Raw genomic sequence first — 21,154 nt, forward strand, 5'->3', positions numbered from 1 at the left:
CAATTTGGTCGTCGCGAATTCTCCATTCCTTGTAATGTGCGCTCATATATCTTCTCAACCTCAACCAGCTTGTAATCCCGGTGCGAAAGAATGGAGTGATACAACCTTGCAGAGTAAATTGTAGGAGCCGCTCTAGGAATCATACAGCATGTACATGGATGTCATTGGAAAGATGAATGAAAAAGCACTAGAGTTTAGGAAAGGGCTTTCATTTGATGATGCCACACTCCAAAACAAGCCTGCCCTACCTAGCACAAAGCAGCCGAAGCGACCAGGATGTCCCAACCAGTGGAAAAATATGCTTCGATGACTTCTGTCAAATCGGAAGTTGAGTAAAAAATGTTCCGATTGAAGTTCAGTTTGGGACAACCTATTAGGAATGAGTTCTTCAACCAGCTTAAGGAGTACAACGAGCGCCTGGAGAAACTACTTGACTATTGTGACAAGTTGTGACAAGTTTTCCGCACCTCAGAGCGCATTCCAGAGGGACACTGTGAAGACTCCCAACTTAGAGGACGCGTTCAAAAAGGCCTGGAAGAAATGTGATATATTATTCTCAAAGCCTTCCATGACGTGTGGAGATGTTCCTGCCAATTCCACCATTCATCAGCCTTCGGCTCGAACATAGGACGCTATAGATAAATACTTCAAAGTTATTCTCATGTTTATGCCGCCCTCCAATCAAAGCAGTCCTTCCTGGTCCTTGGAGGGAGCTGCGGCGTGGACCAATGTCGATCGCGTTTATACGCAGAAGTCTACTAAGCGCCCCAACCAGCCACAACCAACGTCATGTACGGTCGTTGCCAGTTATTCGGTACCATTTATCCCAGCAACGCGAAAGAAAGTAGTATTCACAGCCCCGAGCACCATTATGCCCAAAATTAGGAATCATCGGGCATGATGAAAAGTTTCACATACATCCCTTCAGAAAGTGGAAGAAGCCCAATGATGGCGGCGTCCCTTTGACACTAGACCATCTTTTGACCACTGATATCAAAGACCGGAAGTAGAGAAAAGGTATTTTATTGCATTACTCCTCCCCTCATCCGTCTCACGGCTACCGCTCACTCCATGGTTTCGAAGTGGACTTACCAAGATGGACGTACTGTACTTTCCATCTGAGGACGGATTCAGCATCCCGTATGCAGAAATTTTCATTCGTCAAGATTTCCCACTCAATCTCCCATCTGCACCAACCATGGAATTTAACGGCTGCAATTTCTGCTCCCAGGGAATTCTTGTCCTGCTACTATGACAGAAGGCTTGGATACGGAGAAAGTATCCCGCTGGAGATGAGCATTCGAAGCAAGCCTTCGATCTCATGGCTGCATTGCAACGGTTTAACAGTGTCGAGGGAGATGGAGTATGGCGTCTCGGCTGTCAGGTGGTGTTTCATAGAAGGTTCAAATCTGAGTCAGCCGTGGCGCGGTGAAATGATCAAGAATGTCATCAAACCATTCGAGCTTTGCCAGCGGCATTTCAAAAAGTGCTCTCGTCTAACCCGAAAAGCAACTCGGGGTAAGCGAAAGTTATGAAAAGAAGCATAGGACAAGGTATCAGAAGATCAAAGGATCAAGGGCACATTGAGTATGTACCTAGGTAAGCAGCAGTTATATCCTCATCTGGAGGAGAGGCACAGTTCGCGTCGCTTGCTTCCCCCCCCCCCCCCCCCCACCCCAAAGTTCAACTGGCAATCAGGAGCCAGTAAGAGATCATAAACCACCTGGCAAAAAGAGCACGCTTAATTGTGCCTCACTTTTAGACGAGTAAAGAAATGGGATGTTAGCTCAGGGCGCAATGAAGAACTTTTCTTTCAACTAACTACAGAAAAGATTCCTGGCTCAGAATATTCACGTACGACCATCGCTCACTAAAGCCTTAGTTCCAGTAACTTGAAAGCAGGTTGAGGTAAGAAGCACATCTTTCTCTGCACCGATCAGATAACCTTTTGTATCTTTCGAGCCTGGTATGATCTTGGCTCGAGAATAACTAGATTGTTAGTATGATGGACGTAAAGCCACCGAGGAGAGTAGAAGGCGGGGTTAAGGACTAGGTATCTTCAAGACCCTGAAGATCCCTGCCCAGTTAATCATCTGTAGACGCTTGGACTCCTGTCCAGATTCTAACTTAAAATATGAGAGCTGACCAAAGATAATATGTATCTTCCAAAATGTCTGCGTCTACTCTAACCTCTATAGAGAAACCGACAGAGACGGTTAATAGAGTCTATCTTGGAATCCCCCTTCATGTTTCTTTCTGGAATTAGAAAAACCTGTTGTGCAGACTTAGTCTTAATGTATATCAGATATAGATTTGCAGAGAAATTGCCTGGGGGATTACACGCTTGAGTGAGATACATGTGAGTGACTACCTTACACTGGGACTCTCGTGGTTGACATTTTTGAAAAGGGACAATAAATAAACCCTTTGAGCTCCTTTAAATTCACCATATCCCATGTTGGTAATTTCTGGGAAGCAATAAAAATAAAGCAACAGCAGCAATAATATTATCCACGTCCAGTTTGGTGTCAAAATATTGCGATAAACTCTGCGCTTGTGGTTTGTGTAGGCAACCGTAAGAAAATCTTCACCCATCCCTAAACATCCTTCGCTTGGATTTTGCATTTTGGGGGTAGTAGACAGAACTACCTGTTACTGTTGGCAGGTTTCGAAAAGCACTGAGGACAACAACAATGGCAGCTAGGTTCTCCCCAACATCGAATTTGCTTCGCAAATCTCGCCTATTTGCACTCCCGCCAACACTCGCTCCGCCACCACAAGCCGTATCCTCTGGCCCGATAGCCGAATCCGATACAGCCACCCTTCCTTATCCTATCCGTGCAGCAATTGTAACCCCGGATTCTTCATTAGCAAGGGGCGATTGGGGCCTCAAGCGACCGCTGCCGGCAAAGTCCACGATACAGAGCTCATCAACCCCCGTTGTCCGCATCAATGCGCTCGACACGTTCGAGCATATCACGGATTTCGAGTCGGCTGGAGATCACATCAAGACCCTAGCGAAGTGGCAGGAACTCAACCTTCCAATCGTGCTGCCTAAAGACACTGGAGTTGCGGCACAGATGGGCGGTGGGAGACGGGAGAGTGTCTTCGAAAGCAAAATCGATAATACACATGAGAGTATCAAATCAGAATCTCCTGATTCAAAACGATTCAGATTCAGAGGACCCTGGTTAGCCGGCCAAACAAATATTGAATTCGATAGGTATCTGGCCTCTGTCCGTCGCCGGAAGCCAGAATTTATGATGAAGCTTCGGAAACTGGTTGCAGAGGGAAAATTGGCCGAAGCAAGACGCAAAGCCCGAGAGGAAGGAAAGAACCTAGATGATTTACAGAAACCCCAAGAGATCAGCAACGAGGAGTTCTATACAGCCCTGAGAAGCCTGAGAGCCGACCCTACGGCACTAGGGCCGATTATCTCCAAGTTTTTGGATCTTCCTCCCGCTCCTCAGAAACCGAATCACCGTATCCATCTCAGCAGCTGGAGTTCTGCACCCTCCGAAGCATCTTCCTCGGTGTATGGCCGCCAGGGACCTCCCAAGACCCACCCTTCAGCCGGATTATCTTACCTACGAACAGGTGCACAAATCGACAACCACCCGGTTGTTGGTCCACAAAAATTTTCCCGACCATTCCAAGCGCGTATCCTAAGGCCCAAGCGCCGATACAGGGGAACTGCCTATAAAGCCGTCGTTGCTGTAGGAGGTATAGTGGCAGAGGACGTCAACTCCCACGCGTTCAGAGAGCAAAATGGACCTGGAGGTATTTCGGACTTTGATCCTGATATCCCAGGAGGGTCGAAATACTGGGTCCATCCTGTAAGTGCATCCATCACTTCTGAAGGCAAGATTTCTCTTTCTACCAATCGGGCGGCGGATACGCCCAAAGCGCTGTATGGAGCCCTTCCTGAACCAGCTGAGCCGCTTGCGGACTACGTGCATGGCCCTCAGCGGACATATGCTGAGTTAACTTCGCCTTCCAGTGCAGCGGCTGGAAGGGATGGCAACGTTCATAAAATGTTCGACATTATCCGGGAGAAGAGAGTCTAAACAGACTTCTTTTGATCTTTTTGATCTTTTGATACAGCTGTCTTGTACATTAGAAGAGAGGTGGATGGCGGATGTAGATCGCATGAAGTTGAACCATATCCTGAATTATCCCCTGTAAATTACTTTGCAATTGGAGTTATTTTCTTTTCTCTATTTAGCTATATAACTATATAATACTTTCCAGTGGCCTTCCTCTTGGGTTGGTGATACTCATTTCTAAAATCCTGCCCTGAACACGTTGTCTTCTATACTATCATTTTGCTCAATTTCGTTGTTGATTAATTTAAGCAGCGTTGCTAAAATTGTCAAGTGGAAAACAGGGCTTCCCGTCCGCTCAGCCTTGCTTAAGCCACATGTCGGCCTGTTAGTAAAGTTGGGTGGATGGCCACCAGCGGATCCGGGGCAACTGTATATTACTTTGATTTTGTTATGTAATTTTTTGACCCGTCTAATCACTTCTGCTCTTATAGATCGTGGTGATATCTTGAGAGTTATTCAGGGGAAATTTGATATCACGTGATCTAGGGCTGAGCTCCACACAATTAACTAAGCGAATAGGCGCAACCCGAAAAAAAGGAATGCGAAATCCAACTCCACCACTTTTCTTTCGTCCCTCCTCTCTACGTCGCCGTCTTCACTCTCTCGAACCCAACAAGCACACCAACAAACCGCCAAAATGGGTCGTGTTCGGACTAAGGTAAGGAAGCATTAAAACCGCAAATGCAATTTTTTACAGCCAAGATACAAAGTACAAGAACTGGGTTTGCTAACCAGGCCCGTCCCATAAAAATTAGACCGTCAAGAAATCCGCCAAGGTCATCATCGAGCGGTACTATCCCAAGCTTACCCTCGATTTTGAGACCAACAAGCGCATATGTGATGAGATAGCTATCATTGCCTCCAAGCGTCTGCGCAACAAGGTTCGTTGTCAACAGTTCACCTGGGGGTTGGCCAGCTCGAGGAATTCTAGAGGAATTTTGAGATTCTAATTAGTATGCGTTCAGATTGCTGGATATACTACACACCTGATGAAACGTATCCAGCGCGGTCCCGTCCGTGGTATCTCCTTCAAGCTGCAGGAGGAGGAGCGTGAGCGCAAGGATCAATATGTGCCCGAGATCTCCGCTTTGGACGTCTCGCAGACCGAGAGTGGACAGTTGGATGTTGATGCTGATACCAAGGATCTGCTCAAGAGCCTCGGTGTAAGTCGATTTTTCTGCAAGAAGTTTTCTTTTGTACTGGCGTGGGGTTGTTCGTTTCTCAACTTTCTCACTTTTTCTCGGATATGTAGTTCGATGCCCTCAAGGTCAACGTCGTCCCCGTTACCCAACAGCAGAGCGAAAACCGCCCTCGTCGCTTTGGAGGTGCCCGCTAAACTTGCTTGTTTCATTTTCACTTAATTTTGGCAATGCAATAATGGAAGGCGTTATTTTAACCTTGTATCTCACCCATATGAGGACGGGCGGGACGGACGGATCAAACCAAGAAAAGAATAAATGGTGCAGCTTTTGTTTTAACTTTCGGCTTTCCGTGTTGCTAGTTAATGTGATGTGGTGGGGGGGGGGGGGGGGAAGAATAGAAAGAGTATTTATTCTCATGACAAGGTGTCGCTGATTCCTCATGGATGACGCTTGATTGCCAATATTTGTTCCTTCGTTTTCCTTACACAGTTGCCCTGTGCCTGCCTCCTTTGAGTTGGCAAATAGTGACCTTGTCGGTCTTGGTTTTCGTTTCCGCCATTTTCATGCGATAATATAATGATTGATGGAGATGGAAATCCCCAGCTGGTGAAAGTGAAGGTAGGTGGCAAAACAATTGATAGAACTGCATTTACGCGCATGTATCTCATGCAAGTATCTAGATGCGATCATTGATCAAGTAGAAACCCAGTAAACGCTATTTAGAGTCGTCCCTATCGCGAAAATACAAACCAACTGTTATGCCACGGTATGCTCTTACGTTAACGCCGTAGTCAAATCGGAGGTAAACCAAAAAGAAACGCATACTCTAAATAGTTGGTAGTATGTCGTTGTCCTCCTCGATGCCATCCATTGCATCTGGCCTGGGTGTACCAAGCTGCCCGGGTTCAAAGCCCTCAATGGAGCCACCTTGTAAATCCTCCATTCGCGGTGATGGCGCCTCGACAGCACCAATACCACCAGTACACGGGTGCTTCTCAAAGATATTCACCCCAACCCGTCCAGCATCCAGCCCGGGTCGCGGAGCGTTATCACCCCTCTCAATAGCAAGCGCAGCTTGACCAATATGGCTACTACTTTCCTCCATCTGCATATCCGTCTCGCAGACAGCCAACTGATCCATACCCTGCAAAATCCCTTCCGGATCCAAGCTCTTATCACTAATGACAAGTTTACGCATAACCTCATCAATATCACCCGTATCCCTTACCCGCTCCTCATCCACCAATTCACTCTCCCTCTCCCTCTCCCTCTCTTTCCCCTTCCCCTCTCCGCACTCTTTTCCCAAACTCTCCCTTTCCCTTTCCCTTTCCCTTTCCCTTACCCTCTCCCTCCTCGCCCTCCCTTCCTCCAACAACAAAATCTCCACCGCACTACCAGGCCTCCTCTCCCACGCCGGTTGCTCAATCAGCTGCACACGAATATACATAGCCCGCTCCGCACACTCATCCGAACACCACTTCTCAATCTGTTCCTTGGGGACAACCTTCATCTCCCTTCCCCGCCCACCAGGCCCACTCCCTTTCTTCCCCCAGACAACCCTAAATTTAGCCTTCGGGTCCTCCCTTCTATGCTCATTGGAGCAGAGCACATAGCCACAGCGGCCCTCAATGTTCCGTTCAAGGATTAGATTGTCGTAGTCGGATGGTTGGAAGGGGAGGAGAGCTTCTTTGAAGGCTTTGACATCATCAGGGGACGGGGAGGAGGCAAGAGCTAGGGGGTGGCTGGGGAAGGAGAGGAGGTATTCTATGCGGGAGAGGATGAGGGATTCGGTATCTTTGCGAGCTTGGATTTGGTGTGCGTGGTGTAGAGCTATAGCTAGGTGGCGGGTGTTTGGGGCTGGTTTGCGCTGGTTTGCTGCTGGTGTCGTCGTCGTCGTCGTGGGCCTGGTTGTACGGGAGTTTGGGCTTGTGGAAGGGGGTGTATCTCTGGTGAAAGCTGCGTGTATTGAGGGGAGAGAAGACTTCATGTTGGATGATATTCTGGGTGAAATATTGTTGGGGTTGATATTTGCCATGCTCGCTTCGACGCGGGCAGCCGATGTAATTCCCAGTGTATTTCTTTTCCTTTTCTTTTCTTTTCTTTTTTTATTTTGTTAACTTGATGGCTAACAGCCATCAGTAACAGTCATCAGCTAAAACGGGCAATTTACCTATGGACAGGATGGGCTAACGCTGGCATACGCTATTTGGATAGCAGAAACCATACAAATTTCAACCAGACCGGGTATTTCAGCAATGAGAGCGCTGTGTTAGGGAGTCTCAATTGAGTGGCAGCATTTGCAGCCAGGGCAAGCAGATCGATCAATCCAGACTATATATTGCTGTCCGTTGTTTGTGTTGGTTGTTGTATTTAACTTGACTTGTATTCAGAATTCTTTGATGATGTGGTAAGAAATTCAATATTATTCGGGTGTATGAAGTGGCGTAATGTCAACAGCCACATCTGCCCTTTGTCAGCCACAAGCCCGCAACATCCAACCGACTTCAACTAGTTAATACTACTAAGAACTTTCAACCCACTACTAACTACAAACTACACCTCACTCCTCCACTTTGCACTTGGGAGAGGCTTCTAGATATAATCATTATCCTGACACCCCTGTATTCATGTTTTTGGCTGAGTCTCCTGCCTGTCTTCGCCTGTGTTATCCTGCTTCGTTCCATTTCTGCATAGTGAAACTCCCCGCTTGTCCCTATTTCTCCAGGATAATACTAACTTTTGTTCTCCCGGCTGACGTGTGCTGTTGGTTCATGAACTCTGCTGTTCGACTGCTGTTTCACTCCTCGCTATTTAACCCCAGGCAACAGAGCTCAGCCTCGAATAACCCCTACTCTTTCGGAAACTTCGATTTTGGTGGTGGTTGCTTGTCATCGGCTGCCTGAGAGAGAAGCCCCCCGGCCACCTTAAAACTATCTCCACCCAACCTCCGAGAACCCCAGCCCGGAGATCTTTTCTACACATTTTCCACGCACCACCAATCTTAGTGCGGCTTGTGCGAGTCGCAATCATCTCTCCAAAATGTCTGGTGTTCCGTTCACGGTCAAGTCAGTGTATGAATACACATCTGAGCACGACGATGATCTTAATTTTTCCGTCGACCAGATCATCAAAGTGATCGCGGAGGAGGATGAAGACTGGTACTTTGGAGAATACGTGGATGATTCTGGTTCCAAAAGAGAGGGCATTTTCCCAAGGAATTTTGTAGAGAGATATGAGCCGGCTACACCCCCAAGACCTGCAAGACCATCAAAATCTAGAAAGGAACCAGAACACTCCATTCCTGTTGCTGCTGCTCCCTCTGCTGACCCAATCCCCGCACCTGCTCCGGCTTCCTCTCAGATAGTCAACGAAAGTCCAGAGCCAGAACTGAAGCAGCTGTCAATTCACCAAAAGGCTGCGGAATCTCTGCCTCCGCCTGTTCCAAACCCCGTCAAAGCTACTCCTGCTCCAGCCCCCGTTCCAGTTGCACCATCTTCACCCAAACTATCTAAGGTGCCAGAACCTGCAGAAAAACCGGTATCTAAAGCTCCACCTCCAGCAATTGCAGAAAAACCCACCGCGTCCTTCAAAGATCGTATTGCCGCTTTTAATAAACCTGCCGCCGCTCCCATTACCCCGTTTGACCCTAACAAACCCGCTTCGTCCGCTTCGTTTATCAAGAAACCTTTCATTCCTCCTCCCCCGAGTAGAAATGCGTATATACCACCACCCATAGAGCAACCCCAGAGGGTATATAGGCGCGAGGAAGACCCTGATATTGTCGAACGTACCAGCCATGACAGGCCCGCATCAGAACGACCTGTCATATCTGCGGATACACATAATGACACTGAAGACCAACCAAAGCCGACAAGTTTGAAAGAGCGGATTGCATTGCTGCAAAAACAACAGCTTGAGCAGGCTGCACGGCATGCAGATGCAGCCCATAAGAAAGAGAAGCCTAAAAAGCCCGTAAAGAAGCGCGTGGAGTCTCGGGAGCGGGTGGAACATCCTAGCTCTGTCCAAGGTGTTGAGTTAGAAAGGACAGAGACCTCTGAAACGGCCAAGGATCCCAATGCAGTGGCTGCCCGCCATGAAGGTAGCCATTCACCCGAAAGAGCAGGCTCTCCCTCCCAGCCCTCAAGGGAACTCACTAGTGATACCAACGATGCGGATAATTCCGGTGCAGGGGATACTGAAGACGCTGACGAAGGTTCTACCGGAAGAGAGGATGTGGACGAGCCAAATCGGGGGCGGAATAACCGGGATTCATCGGATAGAAAAAGGACCGTAGAGGGTGATATTGTGGGTGAAGAAGCAGGGGAAGGCCAGGAGGACGAGGAGGATGAGGAGGACGAGGAAGAAGAAATAGACCCCGAGATTCGACGACGTATGGAAATTCGTGAACGAATGGCTAAGGTGAGCGGAGGTATGGGAATGATGGGGATGTTTGGTCCTCCAGGAGGACTACCCCCTGCCGGCGGGTTTCGCAAGTCGAAACCACTGCCACCTGCTGAAGCTGAGCGGAAGGCTTCTGATGACAGCCAGTATTCTTCCCACACGGTACACGCTCCCCCTGTCCAACTAATGGCCTTACCGGGAATGCACGCCAAAAAAGTTGCGGAACCGCCTACGCTTCATTCAGAGCCAGGCGATGAGGATGAACCCCTACCAACTCCTGTTCCAAAAACTGCTGAGCCACTAGTCGAGGAGCCACAAAACATTGAATCACCACGGCCCTCTCTAGATCGGGCACCGCCCCCACCTCCACCTCAAGGTATATACGTTTTTCACTCTCTTAAGTATTAATTTGTGTGTGATATCTAACTCTGCTTTCTATAGCCCGACTTCCACAAGGACTTCCATCACATACCTCAAAGTCTGTTCCTCCGCCACTTCCAACAGAGCCCCCTGCTCCCCCCGTTCCCGTTGAATGTAAGTTCTATATCGAATTGTTGTTTCTTCAACATTGTCAATACAATACTGATCTTGTTGAAGCTCGACCTCCACCAACACTTCCCTCGATGTTGACTGCCTCGCCAAGCCTTGGAAGCGAATCTGACGACGAACTCTCCGCTCCCCAAGCCAGTGGTCAAAAATCTCCTGACACTGGTTTCGATGTTTCAGACCGGGACACCGTGCCGCATTCACCGAGGCAACAGTTCGCCAGCCATAGACCTCCGCCAATACCCCTTGCTAGCCCCCCACTACCCTCGCCAGGGCACAGCCGTCCACCCCCTCCTCTGCCACCTATTCCTTATCGCAAATCTAATCCTGACAGTAAAATGAGCATATCCACACCAACCGCCCAGTCAGGGAACAACTGCGAAGAAGAAGTTACTGAGTATGATGGGGATTATGACACAGACATTGCATCGGGGGTCAAGCACAAAGATGCTTTGAAAGCTCATGGACGCGATTCTAGCCTTGATGAAGGCACCATTACCGATGAATACTCCGCACAGTCTCCCAGAAGCCCTCAGGATACACGGCCTCCTATCCCATCAACTACAGCTCCCCGTGCAGCTCCACCTCCTCCCCCAATGCAACCTCCGAAGAACGCACGAAAATCGGCAGACATCCCTAGGGGGCCTCCCCTACCAGTCCCATCTGCTAAGGATCAAACTGCAGATGAAGCATCAGATGATAGTGATGAATATGATCCTTTCCGTCATAGTGCTAGCCCACCCGCACCTTCTACCGGGCCCCCCAGTATACCCCCAAGCATACCTTCTACTGCACCGCGAGTCGAATTGAATCCACCAATGCGAATCCCTCCAGAGGAGGATGACGACGATGACCTGTACTCGGCGACACTCTCCCGTCCTCCACCCCCTGCTGAACGGGCTGCCCCGGGACCTCCTCCATCACGTAACCCGCCAAGACAGTCCATGGATGCCCTCAGATCCACTACAAGCGTTCGCAGATCTATGGAAGTTGCCCGACCTTCAGGGGATCAAGGATATATTGCGAGCGACGTGGATTTAGGAGCAAGCTCACTCTGGTGGACACAAGCAGACCTGCCTCCGCCCGCGTTCCAGAATCGGCGTGACGTCCTCTTTGAAATGGAACAGTCAACCCCAACAAACCGCGGCGGCGACACTACAGTCTCCAAAGTCGTCTACGTGCTCTTCATGGATTACTCACAGACCATAATAACTGTACGCTTCAACTCAAAGAACCCCGTCGACGCTGTTCTCGAACAGCACCACGAACCACCACCTCAACGCCTGCGACAGGACCAACTCGAAAGCGCCCACGAACAATTCGGCACCCGCATATCTGACGCCGTAACGGCAAAACAAAACACCATTGTTGCCGATGGCACACCACACGGCCTCATTCTGTTCCTTTTAACCCCACTCTCAGAAGCGCTCCCCCCAGTCGGGACTCGCGCCTACGGCGCCCTTGTCTACGCCAATCTAGCCAACGCTTCCGTGCAGCAAGTCGATGAGATCAGAGCGGGCGACATTGTTACGTTCCGCAATGCGCGGTTCCAGGGTCACCGTGGCACAATGCATCAGAAGTATAGTGCAGATGTTGGCAAGCCAGATCATGTGGGTGTGGTGGTTGATTGGGATGGAACGAAGAAGAAGATACGAGCGTGGGATCAGGGGAGGGAGAGCAAGAAAGTTAAGATTGAAAGTTTTAAGTTGGGTGATTTGAAGAGTGGAGAGTGTAGAGTTTGGAGGGTGATGCCGCGAAGTTGGGTGGGGTGGGATTGATGTAAGAGGTCTTTTTTAGAGTGGATTGTACGTTGGTGGATTGAGGATAGGGTTTAAGGTTGATGAGGTGGTATAAAGAAAGTAGTATAGTTTATTATTTACAATATGGCTTTCTTTTTCTTATGTTTTTCTTCATTTTTCTTTTTCTCTTTTTGAAACGTTCATGACTTTATCTCCGCCTTTACTTTGCAAGAATTATACATCTAGATGAACGATGCAGATTGATAACACTTACACTTATATACGAACCTGTAGTTGAGAGAAGAGATTGTTATAGTTATCATTTTATCGTTGCTATTATCATTATTATTTCTGTAGGGATCAATATGCTAGATTCCCATCCCTCTCAACTTACCTTTACTGAGCTGCTGCCTTCGATTGTCCAACTTTTGAAAATGCATACATTTGGAACTGGTTTTGCTATTAGCATTTTTTATTTATTATGTCAACAGTTCATTCTCCGTGCTTTACACCCATTCTTTTAACACTTTAACAATTGTAACTAGTTACATCATGGGCGGAAAGTTGCGAGGCCAATTGGAATATTCCTTTGGAATATGCGTTTGTCTAAAGCTTAGATAGACCTCCTTTCTCATCCATGCTCAACCGTAATTATCGAATCCATCTATGGATCTTCAACACCTGGTTCTAGGCGCATCTTATCCCTAAAGCCAAGCCGGTTGAAAATGTCATCGACTGATCCTCACTATATCCATGGTTACTCTGTTCCTTTTGAAAGCCTTCCACAGTAGAGAGTAGCGAGACTCTCAATCCCCTGCCCGCCCTGTTGAAACCAGTTGAAGTGTCTAACCAAACAAGCAACTTTCAATACCTAGGATGGGCGATTATGGATGTATTAACCCAAGTTTGCTTGTTTCATTAACAGGGATAACGAATGATTCGCCACGATTCCAGCATGTCCGGGAATATATTAGTTTGAGAAAGTTAATAGTCGCAAGATGGGATATTTACTCTGGCTGCTGTTTCCAAAATAGCTATCTGCCCACACATTTGATGACGGGCATTGTGTCTGATGCTGGACCGTCATCTCATCTATCAACTATTTCAAATCGTGAGGAGAATCGTCATCATGGCCCGAAGATGGTTGAGAGTTAATGAGAAAAGCTTCCGTTTGCTTCCGCAGGGTCTGCATCGACGCAGGCTGGACAGGTTTTTTTTGGGGGGTTGTTGCGGCTAATATCTAATTGCCGGCGTTGAATATTCTACTAGAGCTCAGGAACTCTCCACGTCAATTTCCGCGATGAACTTGACCGTCACTTCATGCATGGCATGTGGCGGAATGGATTTTGCGCTGTCAGATATTCATTCCTGGTTATGATCTTGGCCTTCTCAACATTTAATCAGATGGAGGAGTCTAAATATAACCCTTGCTGCGGGTGTTATCGCAATTGCACCTCTAATAGGCGGCGTGCTGGTGCAGTAAATATTTGGGCTGGACAGTTACCTTCAGGTTCCCGGTTATCTTTTGCCGCTGCGTTCATTGTTCAGTTTGCAGTGTTGTTCCCGGAAACAGGCCGGCATATAGTGGGAGACTGCATTTATCCCGTCGTAGAAATGGAATATGTCCGTCATAACAATGAAAACTCGTAAAACAGTCGGGCAAAACAGCAAGCAATGCCGATGAGAACTCTTTTCAGCCACAGCAACTTCAGTGGGAACCCCTAAGAGACCCAAACTTCGCTTCCACAACCCACTCAAAAGTTCTGCCCATAATACTCGAAAAGGAGAACTGCATCAACTTCGTTGCCAACGCCATGTTGTACGCCACATTCTACGACGTGAAAACCACTGTCGCCTCCCTCTTCTACGAAATCTACGAAATCTACGGCTTCCAAATCGGCCTCTGTTACCTCCCCATTGGCATCAGAGCGTTCATTGCCTCCATCTCCAACAGCTTTATCCTTGACTGCAGCTACCGCCGCATAGTTAGGAAGCAGGGCATACCTGCCTGCCGCGACAAGCAGGGGGACTTCCGCCATTTCTCATCCAACACGCAAGGAGCTGGAGATTCCATTCATGGTCATGTAATTTTTTTTACCAAAAATGATAAAGATGCCATGACATTCAAAATAGATTCTGTCTAAATGGGTAATGGACAAGACGTTGTAGAGTATATATATATATATATATATCACTAAGCGTGCTGCCATTTAAAGTAAGTATAATCGTACTCAAAAACGTGTATTCTCATCTCATCTGAACGCAAAATATGCTCTTTCAAGCGGCTGACGCTCCGTTTCCCATGCTAACCAGTCCGATCTTGTAGTCCTGAAGTCACATTTTAAGTTAGCATCTATCCGATACCGCACCATATATCACCACTTATACAAATAGGGTAGGATAAGAAGAAAGAGGTAAAGAGGATCATACGGCAACAACCCCATCCCGTTAACTTTCCACACCCCTAGCGCTAGCAGTACACATTGCATCAACACATACACCACCTTAACACCCCACATCTGCCCTTTGGTGCTCTCCGTCTCAAACTTCGTAAACGCGCTATTTGTATTCAGGAGACCCTGGATGGGTCCCTTAAATAGCATGAAGACCATCATGATGCTAAAGATCTGTAGACTGTTGCCGGACATGTACATCATGATCGCGTTCATGGGTAGTTGTTTTGAGGGCGCTAGGGCTATTTCCCATGCCTTTTTCAATTTCAGGGCATCGGTCTCCGCGACTTTACGGGCGGCCGCTGCGCTGGAGGAGGGTGTTTGTTGTTGTTGGGTTTGTTGGGCAGAGCGTTGCTGAAAGGAAATGGGTCAGGTTATTGTCTGGCTTTTGATATTACACATATATCCTTTTCTGGATTGGAAAAGGAAGATTTCTGAGTTGCATACCTGCTTCGCACTGTGTTTGCTTGCAGCATTGTCAGGAGTATAGCCTGGTGGATTGGGTATGTCGGCTGTTTTTGAGGGTCGAGGAGGTGCTGATGCGTTTATGCCAATGACCCATCGAGGCAGAGGAGGAGGTGAAGGTGTGGCTGGTGAAACCATTTTGCGAACAGGATAAACCATTGTATATTTCTAAGAACCTGAATTGATAGGTGACAGGATCGTAGGCTGGTACTATTTCACAGAAATTGTAGTATTTAGTTGTCACTGACATGTAGAGTTGTCGTTGAGGTTGAGGTTGTTGACTGACCGATTTATTTCTCCGGAGTGCGGCTCAACTGCTCCACATTTAGTTAACTTACGTTTTCTAACTAATAATATTTAAATGGATCGGATCCTATAATGAATAACCTCCAACCTCCTTACACCATCCCCTTTACAACCTCACCCCAACACCAAGGACAATTTCACCTTCTCTACACATTCCTCCCATCTAATCGGCCCGCTTTGTATCCTATACATTATACTGGGTGTGATATGGACACCTTGGCAGCCGTCCTGAAGAGTTGATCTCATCTATACAGACCTATACAATGCGAAACGTTCCATGTGATGCCGTTTGCGTGAAATAACCCTGCCAGACCGACAACGACTAAGTCAAGATGAGCTCTAGCGGGGGAGATGCGAAGCTATTTGCAAGAGTATGTCATATCTGCCCTCTTTCTCTTTTCCACTTGTATCTTCTGTCGCCCTCATGGTTGCTGTTTGCCTCGTCCAGCTCTGTATGTTCCGACGGGTCTCCGTACATGTATAATAAATAATAGACTTGCACGAACGGGCTTAACCTTATAAGCCTTGACACGGATTCTGTTCTGCTCGTCATATACGCCTTCTTCGCTATTGTCCTCAACCTTCCTCTGGTTTATATATATGCAGACCTCTTCGTCTTGTCTTGAAATATATACTCCACATACCCTATAGTCTCACCATCCTCGCCCTGTTCCACCTTCTTTTGTCCCGTTGTTCTATATATATGTATTGCCTTCTTCATCGCTTCTAAATGTTTATGACACCCAATCCATATGCTATGCTAACCTTTAACCGTGTCTCTCCTCAGGGCAAGGTCGCGGAGCTCCGCCAGGAGCTCCACAGTGGTGGCAAGAAGGATCGAAACCACTCTGCGAAGAAAATAACGCTAAAGAAAATCGTCGCCAATATGACAATGAGCAATAACGATATGATCGCGTTGTTCCCTGACGTCATTGGTTGCATGAATATTCCAAGCTTGGAGATTAAGAAAATGTACGCGGATCGAGAATGTTGGTTTTGGGATGGTGAACACAATAGAGCTGATGGCATGAACATAGGTGCTTTTTGTTCCTCGTCAACTACGCCAGGTTGAAGCCAGAAGTCGCTCTAAAGGCTCTGCCAATACTGATAAATGTATGAATACTGACAAGAGATTTACATATGCTCCGTATATCTCCATATATCCATGTTGGGGACTATCGCTGACAAAATTGTACAGGATATGGACGATTCTAACCCCCTGGTACGGGCGCTTGCCTTGCGAACGATATCCTATATACATGTTCGTGAATTTGTGGAGGCGACGGTCCAGCCGCTTAAACAACTATTGGCAGATGACGATCCCTATGTCAGAAAGACTGCTGCATTTTGTGTGGCAAAGCTATATGACCACGACCGGAAGCTTGTGGAAAGGTCCGATTTGATTCTCCAACTGAACGAAATGCTCAAGGATGACAACCCAACTGTCGTGTCAAGTGCTCTTGCGGCACTGACGGATCTGTGGGAAAGGAGCAATTCTATTACTCTTACGATTGATTATAAAAGCGCATCCAAAATAATCTCCATTCTACCGGACTGCTCCGAGTATGTTGTTTTTCTCCTTCTCCCCCTCCCCCCCTTCCCCAACTGTTTTGATTCTGAGACCAAGGTTCCGTCATAAATGCTGACAGAATCTAGATGGGGCCAAACGTATGTACTCGAAGCATTAATGTCTTACGTGCCACAGGAATGCTCAGAGGCACTTCTCTTAGCCGAAAGAATTGCACCTCGGCTTTCGCATTCTAATTCAGCTGTTGTCTTGACCTCTATCCGGGTTATTCTTTACCTGATGAATTATATTTCCGATCAAAAGCAAATCACCTACTTGTCGCGGAAGCTTTCTCCTCCCCTAGTTACCCTTTTATCTAAAGGCCCAGAGGTGCAGTACCTCGCACTCCGCAATGCGATATTGATATTACAGAAGCGCCCGGAAGTGTTGCGAAACGATATCCGCGTGTTTTTCTGTAAATACAATGACCCAATTTATGTCAAAGTGACAAAATTGGAGTTGATCTTCATGTTAGCGACGGAGGACAATATTTCAGTCGTTCTGACCGAACTAAGGGAGTGAGTCAAGTTTCGAACGATCTTCAACGAGATAAGTTCTCAACTATTATTCATCGCTAATGTCACATACAGATATGCCACAGAAATTGATGTCCATTTCGTGCGCAAAGCTGTGCGTGCGATAGGTAAATTAGCCATCAAAATTGAATCTGCCGCAAGGAGATGTATCGAAACTCTCATCGACTTGGTGAATGCTAAAATTCCGTACATCGTCCAAGAAGCCACAGTTGTTATTCGAAATATATTCCGAAAATACCCCAACCAGTATGAGGGCATTATCGGCACGGTTATTCAGAATATCGACGAGTTGGACGAGCCTGAAGCGAAAGCAGCAGTTATTTGGATAATTGGCCAGTATGCTGATCGTATCGAAAACTCAGAAGGTTTTCTCCAGGATTATTTGGCTACCTTCCATGATGAGACTGTCGAAGTCCAACTTGCCCTTCTCACAGCTACCGTCAAACTCTTTATCCAGCGCCCAACAAAAGGTCAACAACTTGTCCCTCAGGTTCTCAAATGGTGCACAGAGGAAACCGATGACCCGGACCTCCGTGATCGTGGTTACATGTACTGGCGACTACTCTCTACAGACCCCAATGCCGCAAGATCCATCGTAATGGGCGAAAAACCCCCCATAACTGCCGAAAGCGAGAAGCTTGACCCCGCAATCCTCGAAGAATTATGTCTCAACGTCGGAACCCTCGCAACCGTCTATCTAAAACCCGTTCAGCAGGTCTTTCGCAGCGCACGTGCTAAACGCCTAGCCCGGAGCCCGGCCTTGCAACAACAACAACAACAACCACTAGGCCAGACTAGAGATCTCTCTTTGTCGTTCACATCGGGATCGAATGTTACGCCCAACGCTGTCGCGTCCGCCGCTGCTGGTACAGGCAACCTCTCCGCCGCTGTGAGTGCCGCGGATGATTACTTCGCTAGTGTTGGTCCGCAACAGGTGGAGGCAATGAACATTAACAATGGGTTTGAAGGTGGTAGTGCACCGCAGACCCAATACGTGGTTAATCAGAACCAGCACCAGGCATATCAATCTGGGGTTGCTGGGGGGCAAGCGACGGGAGAGTTACTTCACATTTGAAAAGAGATTGAAAGTTATTGAAAGTTATTATGTGAGGGAATAAGGCCTTTACGATTGGGGCTCCATTGATTGGAGGAAACACCGAAACACCCTTTGGGTGTAACATATCTTGCCCTTTTTTTTTTTTTTTTTTTTTTTTTTTTTTTTTTTTTAATTATTATTCCTTTTTGGACTTTAATCGGCTCTTCTGGCAAAAGTGATGTACGCCCCCACACCCAAATCACTTTGGATTCTACAAGATAAAGTCGCGACAGCCACCTTTTACCTTTTCACACACTTTCTTTCCCATCGGTAATTTATTCTGTTCTTTTTTCTTTTATTCTCTTGACCTTAGAATTTGTTATTTAAACTCCATTTACCCAGTTTTCTTTTCTTTTCTTTTTTCTTTTTTGAAGGGTATATATAGTAAATAATTCTCCAGGTTTCCGTAATAAATATACGTTTTCAGTTCCATTATTCGAAAATTAAGAAAATGGTATCACAAGAGTTCCGCATCCGGGGCTGTTCAACCAGGCTCTCAAGTCTCCAGACACTGGATTATTCTGATGTGTCCTGCACGGCTGATATACCACAAATCGCCATTCTCAATTCATATTTGCCCACCTATGCTCTTATCTATTCTATTTATTGTGATTTTGTGTAAGAATGAAATACCTATAAACGCTATCTAAAGAGAAAAACACTACGTTTCATTTCATCATACCTCCCAACTTTCCCCCCCCAATTACTTTTTGCTCTTATTCTCTCTGTCCACCTCCTCGCATGCCTCTAAAAACACCCGGCAGAACTCCCACACTTCCGCGAAAGTATTATACAAGGGTGCCGCCGCTACCCGAATCACATTTGGTTTCCGCTCGTCCACCACAATCCCATTATCCTGCAGCCGCTTGAAAACGTCATCCAGTAAATCCTCACGGAGTAGGATACTGAGCTGCGCACCCCGTTTCGATGGATTCGATGGTGTAATGATCGAAAAGAGTCGGGAGTCTGGTTGCTGTTGCCGTGGGGAGGAGTTTAGCAAGAGGTGTTCCATGTAAGCGGTTAGTTGGAGAGATTTCTGCCGTAAGGCAGGCATGGTGGCAGCGGAGAACAGTTCCAAAGAGGCGATTACTGCGGAGAGATCGAGAATGGAGGGGTTGGAGATTTGGAAGCCTGCGGCACCAGGACGAGGGACGAATTCTGTATTGTGTTTTTAATGTTTTAATACTTATTTTTTATTTTTTATTTTTATTTTTTATTTCTGGTTCGATGATGGGACTCATTTTCATTTTATGTTGTTGTCGGGGATTGAGCTTACTATTATCCATCAGGAACCTGGTTTCTTTATCCCCTCCCCACCACCCCGACAGCCGCGGTCGGTAACTTAGTCCGTTTGCGCCATTCACGTCAACGGTCCCGTGTCGTTCGTGGACAAATAATCCGCCCATTGCGCCGGGGCCGGAATTCACGTATTTGTATGTGCACCACACGGCAAAATCGACGTTCCAGTCATGCAATTGTAGTTCGACATTTCCAACGGCATGTGCGCAGTCCCAACCAATGATGATGCCCTTGGAATGCGCGTGCGCTGTGATTCTAGCAATGTCGAAGTACTGGCCAGTGTAATACTGGATGCCTGGTAAGAGGATTAGGGCAGTACTCGAGGCATGTTCGTCGATGACGGAGAGAATATTCTCCGTGGATATGAGCGAGTTGTCGACGTCATCTGGCTCGATGAGGACCATAGCATTAGCGGGATCGAGGTTGTGGTGTTGGATTTGTGATTCCACGGCAAACTGTGCCCGAGAGGTATTAGTTGAATTATATCTCTCTTCATGGCGGGCGCTCATAAACATATTCTCTATATATTTATATATATCCAGAATCTTACTTCGTATACTTACATGATCGCTTGGGAAAGCCTTCCCTTCCAAGATAATCTTATACTTCTCCGTCGTGGGACGGTAGAAGCTCGCCATGAGAAGATGTAAGTTCGTGGTCAGCGTGTCCATGACTGCCACCTCTCCTGGTAGAGCGCCCACCACAGGCGCCATCAAAGTTGCCGCCTTGGTGTCCACATCGATGTATGGCGCCCCGAGTTGATCTTCATAATTCGTGAAGTGACCTAGCACACCTTTGGTCGCCCAAGTTTGCAAGAACCTATCAACATATGTGCGGGTGTTTTTGGGCTGGAGGCCTAGAGAGTTGCCGCAGAGATATGTGCAGGGCGGAGAGTTTGCATTTTCTGGTCATGAGAAGTTAGAATTTCGAGGTATCGATAATTGGGTCTTTTCTTTCTTTTCTTCTGTTTTATTTATTTTCATTTTTATTTTTAGTTTTATTTTTTATTCTGGCAACGGGGGAGAGAGGATCAAAGTGGGCGAGAGCCGAGGGGTATTAAATTTGAGGATACCTTCTTCGCGCGCAACGATTGTCGTCCTGGTCAAGTCCCGCTTGGTTGGAATGATGAATTTCTCGCGGAAATGCGCAAGGGGATCCTGAGCATCCAGCAACGCTGCGAATTCTCTCGTCAAGGCGTTGACATCGTCCTTCCATTTAAAAGTGGGGGTGGTTTGGGCGTGGGACATCGTACTGGCAAAGCTAGCTGTCCAGCTCTTTTGACGATCAATCCAATTGCAAATTCCCAACTTCGTCAAAACGGCGCAGGGTGTTGAGAGAGGAGGCGTGCGAGCAGAGATGAAGGGATGGATAATCGCTATGGATGTTCTTGTTCCGGTGGACCGGTGGACCGATGTATGCCCCAATAAGTTGCCTCCGCCGTATGGTGGGCTCCAGCGGCTTCCCTGGAAGTTGCAGTAAGCGGGTTGCGAGGTTAGTC

General features: G+C 47.3%; 8 protein-coding genes across 8 annotated transcripts; 5 read left to right on the forward strand and 3 right to left on the reverse strand.

Moving 5' to 3' along the window:
• Window positions 1-2,693: 2,693 nt before the first annotated feature.
• PAAG_01412 (hypothetical protein) lies at window positions 2,694-4,067 on the forward strand (the record flags this gene model as incomplete). Its single annotated transcript, XM_002796358.2, has 1 exon — window positions 2,694-4,067. One exon carries the CDS (start codon window positions 2,694-2,696, stop codon window positions 4,065-4,067), a length of 1,374 nt encoding a protein of 457 aa, XP_002796404.1.
• Window positions 4,068-4,743: 676 nt separating this feature from the next.
• Window positions 4,744-5,442, forward strand: PAAG_01413 (40S ribosomal protein S17; the record flags this gene model as incomplete). The annotated part of the gene is made up of 4 exons (XM_002796359.2): window positions 4,744-4,764; window positions 4,862-4,987; window positions 5,072-5,269; window positions 5,359-5,442. 4 exons carry the CDS (start codon window positions 4,744-4,746, stop codon window positions 5,440-5,442), a joined length of 429 nt encoding a protein of 142 aa, XP_002796405.1.
• A 632-nt stretch (window positions 5,443-6,074) lies between these two features.
• On the reverse strand, window positions 6,075-7,283 carry PAAG_01414 (hypothetical protein; the record flags this gene model as incomplete). Its single annotated transcript, XM_002796360.2, has 1 exon — window positions 6,075-7,283. The coding sequence occupies one exon, from the start codon at window positions 7,281-7,283 to the stop codon at window positions 6,075-6,077; it is 1,209 nt and encodes a 402-aa protein (XP_002796406.2).
• A 1,004-nt stretch (window positions 7,284-8,287) lies between these two features.
• On the forward strand, window positions 8,288-11,973 carry PAAG_01415 (SH3 domain-containing protein; the record flags this gene model as incomplete). Its single annotated transcript, XM_002796361.1, has 3 exons — window positions 8,288-10,025; window positions 10,091-10,183; window positions 10,247-11,973. The coding sequence occupies 3 exons, from the start codon at window positions 8,288-8,290 to the stop codon at window positions 11,971-11,973; spliced, it is 3,558 nt and encodes a 1,185-aa protein (XP_002796407.1).
• A 1,090-nt stretch (window positions 11,974-13,063) lies between these two features.
• On the forward strand, window positions 13,064-14,078 carry PAAG_01416 (hypothetical protein; the record flags this gene model as incomplete). Its single annotated transcript, XM_015844340.1, has 2 exons — window positions 13,064-13,118; window positions 13,603-14,078. 2 exons carry the CDS (start codon window positions 13,064-13,066, stop codon window positions 14,076-14,078), a joined length of 531 nt encoding a protein of 176 aa, XP_015701248.1.
• A 108-nt stretch (window positions 14,079-14,186) lies between these two features.
• Window positions 14,187-14,990, reverse strand: PAAG_01417 (hypothetical protein; the record flags this gene model as incomplete). The annotated part of the gene is made up of 3 exons (XM_015844341.1): window positions 14,187-14,262; window positions 14,365-14,741; window positions 14,835-14,990. The coding sequence occupies 3 exons, from the start codon at window positions 14,988-14,990 to the stop codon at window positions 14,187-14,189; spliced, it is 609 nt and encodes a 202-aa protein (XP_015701249.1).
• Window positions 14,991-15,888: 898 nt separating this feature from the next.
• Window positions 15,889-18,336, forward strand: PAAG_01418 (AP-2 complex subunit beta; the record flags this gene model as incomplete). Its single annotated transcript, XM_002796364.2, has 5 exons — window positions 15,889-16,130; window positions 16,196-16,271; window positions 16,357-16,721; window positions 16,815-17,243; window positions 17,316-18,336. 5 exons carry the CDS (start codon window positions 15,889-15,891, stop codon window positions 18,334-18,336), a joined length of 2,133 nt encoding a protein of 710 aa, XP_002796410.2.
• A 724-nt stretch (window positions 18,337-19,060) lies between these two features.
• PAAG_01419 (kynureninase) lies at window positions 19,061-20,903 on the reverse strand (the record flags this gene model as incomplete). Its single annotated transcript, XM_002796365.1, has 4 exons — window positions 19,061-19,515; window positions 19,634-20,111; window positions 20,220-20,560; window positions 20,729-20,903. The coding sequence occupies 4 exons, from the start codon at window positions 20,901-20,903 to the stop codon at window positions 19,061-19,063; spliced, it is 1,449 nt and encodes a 482-aa protein (XP_002796411.1).
• Window positions 20,904-21,154: the final 251 nt, after the last annotated feature.

This window comes from Paracoccidioides lutzii, assembly GCF_000150705.2.
Source record: "Paracoccidioides lutzii Pb01 unplaced genomic scaffold supercont2.3, whole genome shotgun sequence".
Classification (NCBI taxonomy): Eukaryota; Fungi; Ascomycota; class Eurotiomycetes; order Onygenales; family Ajellomycetaceae; genus Paracoccidioides; species Paracoccidioides lutzii.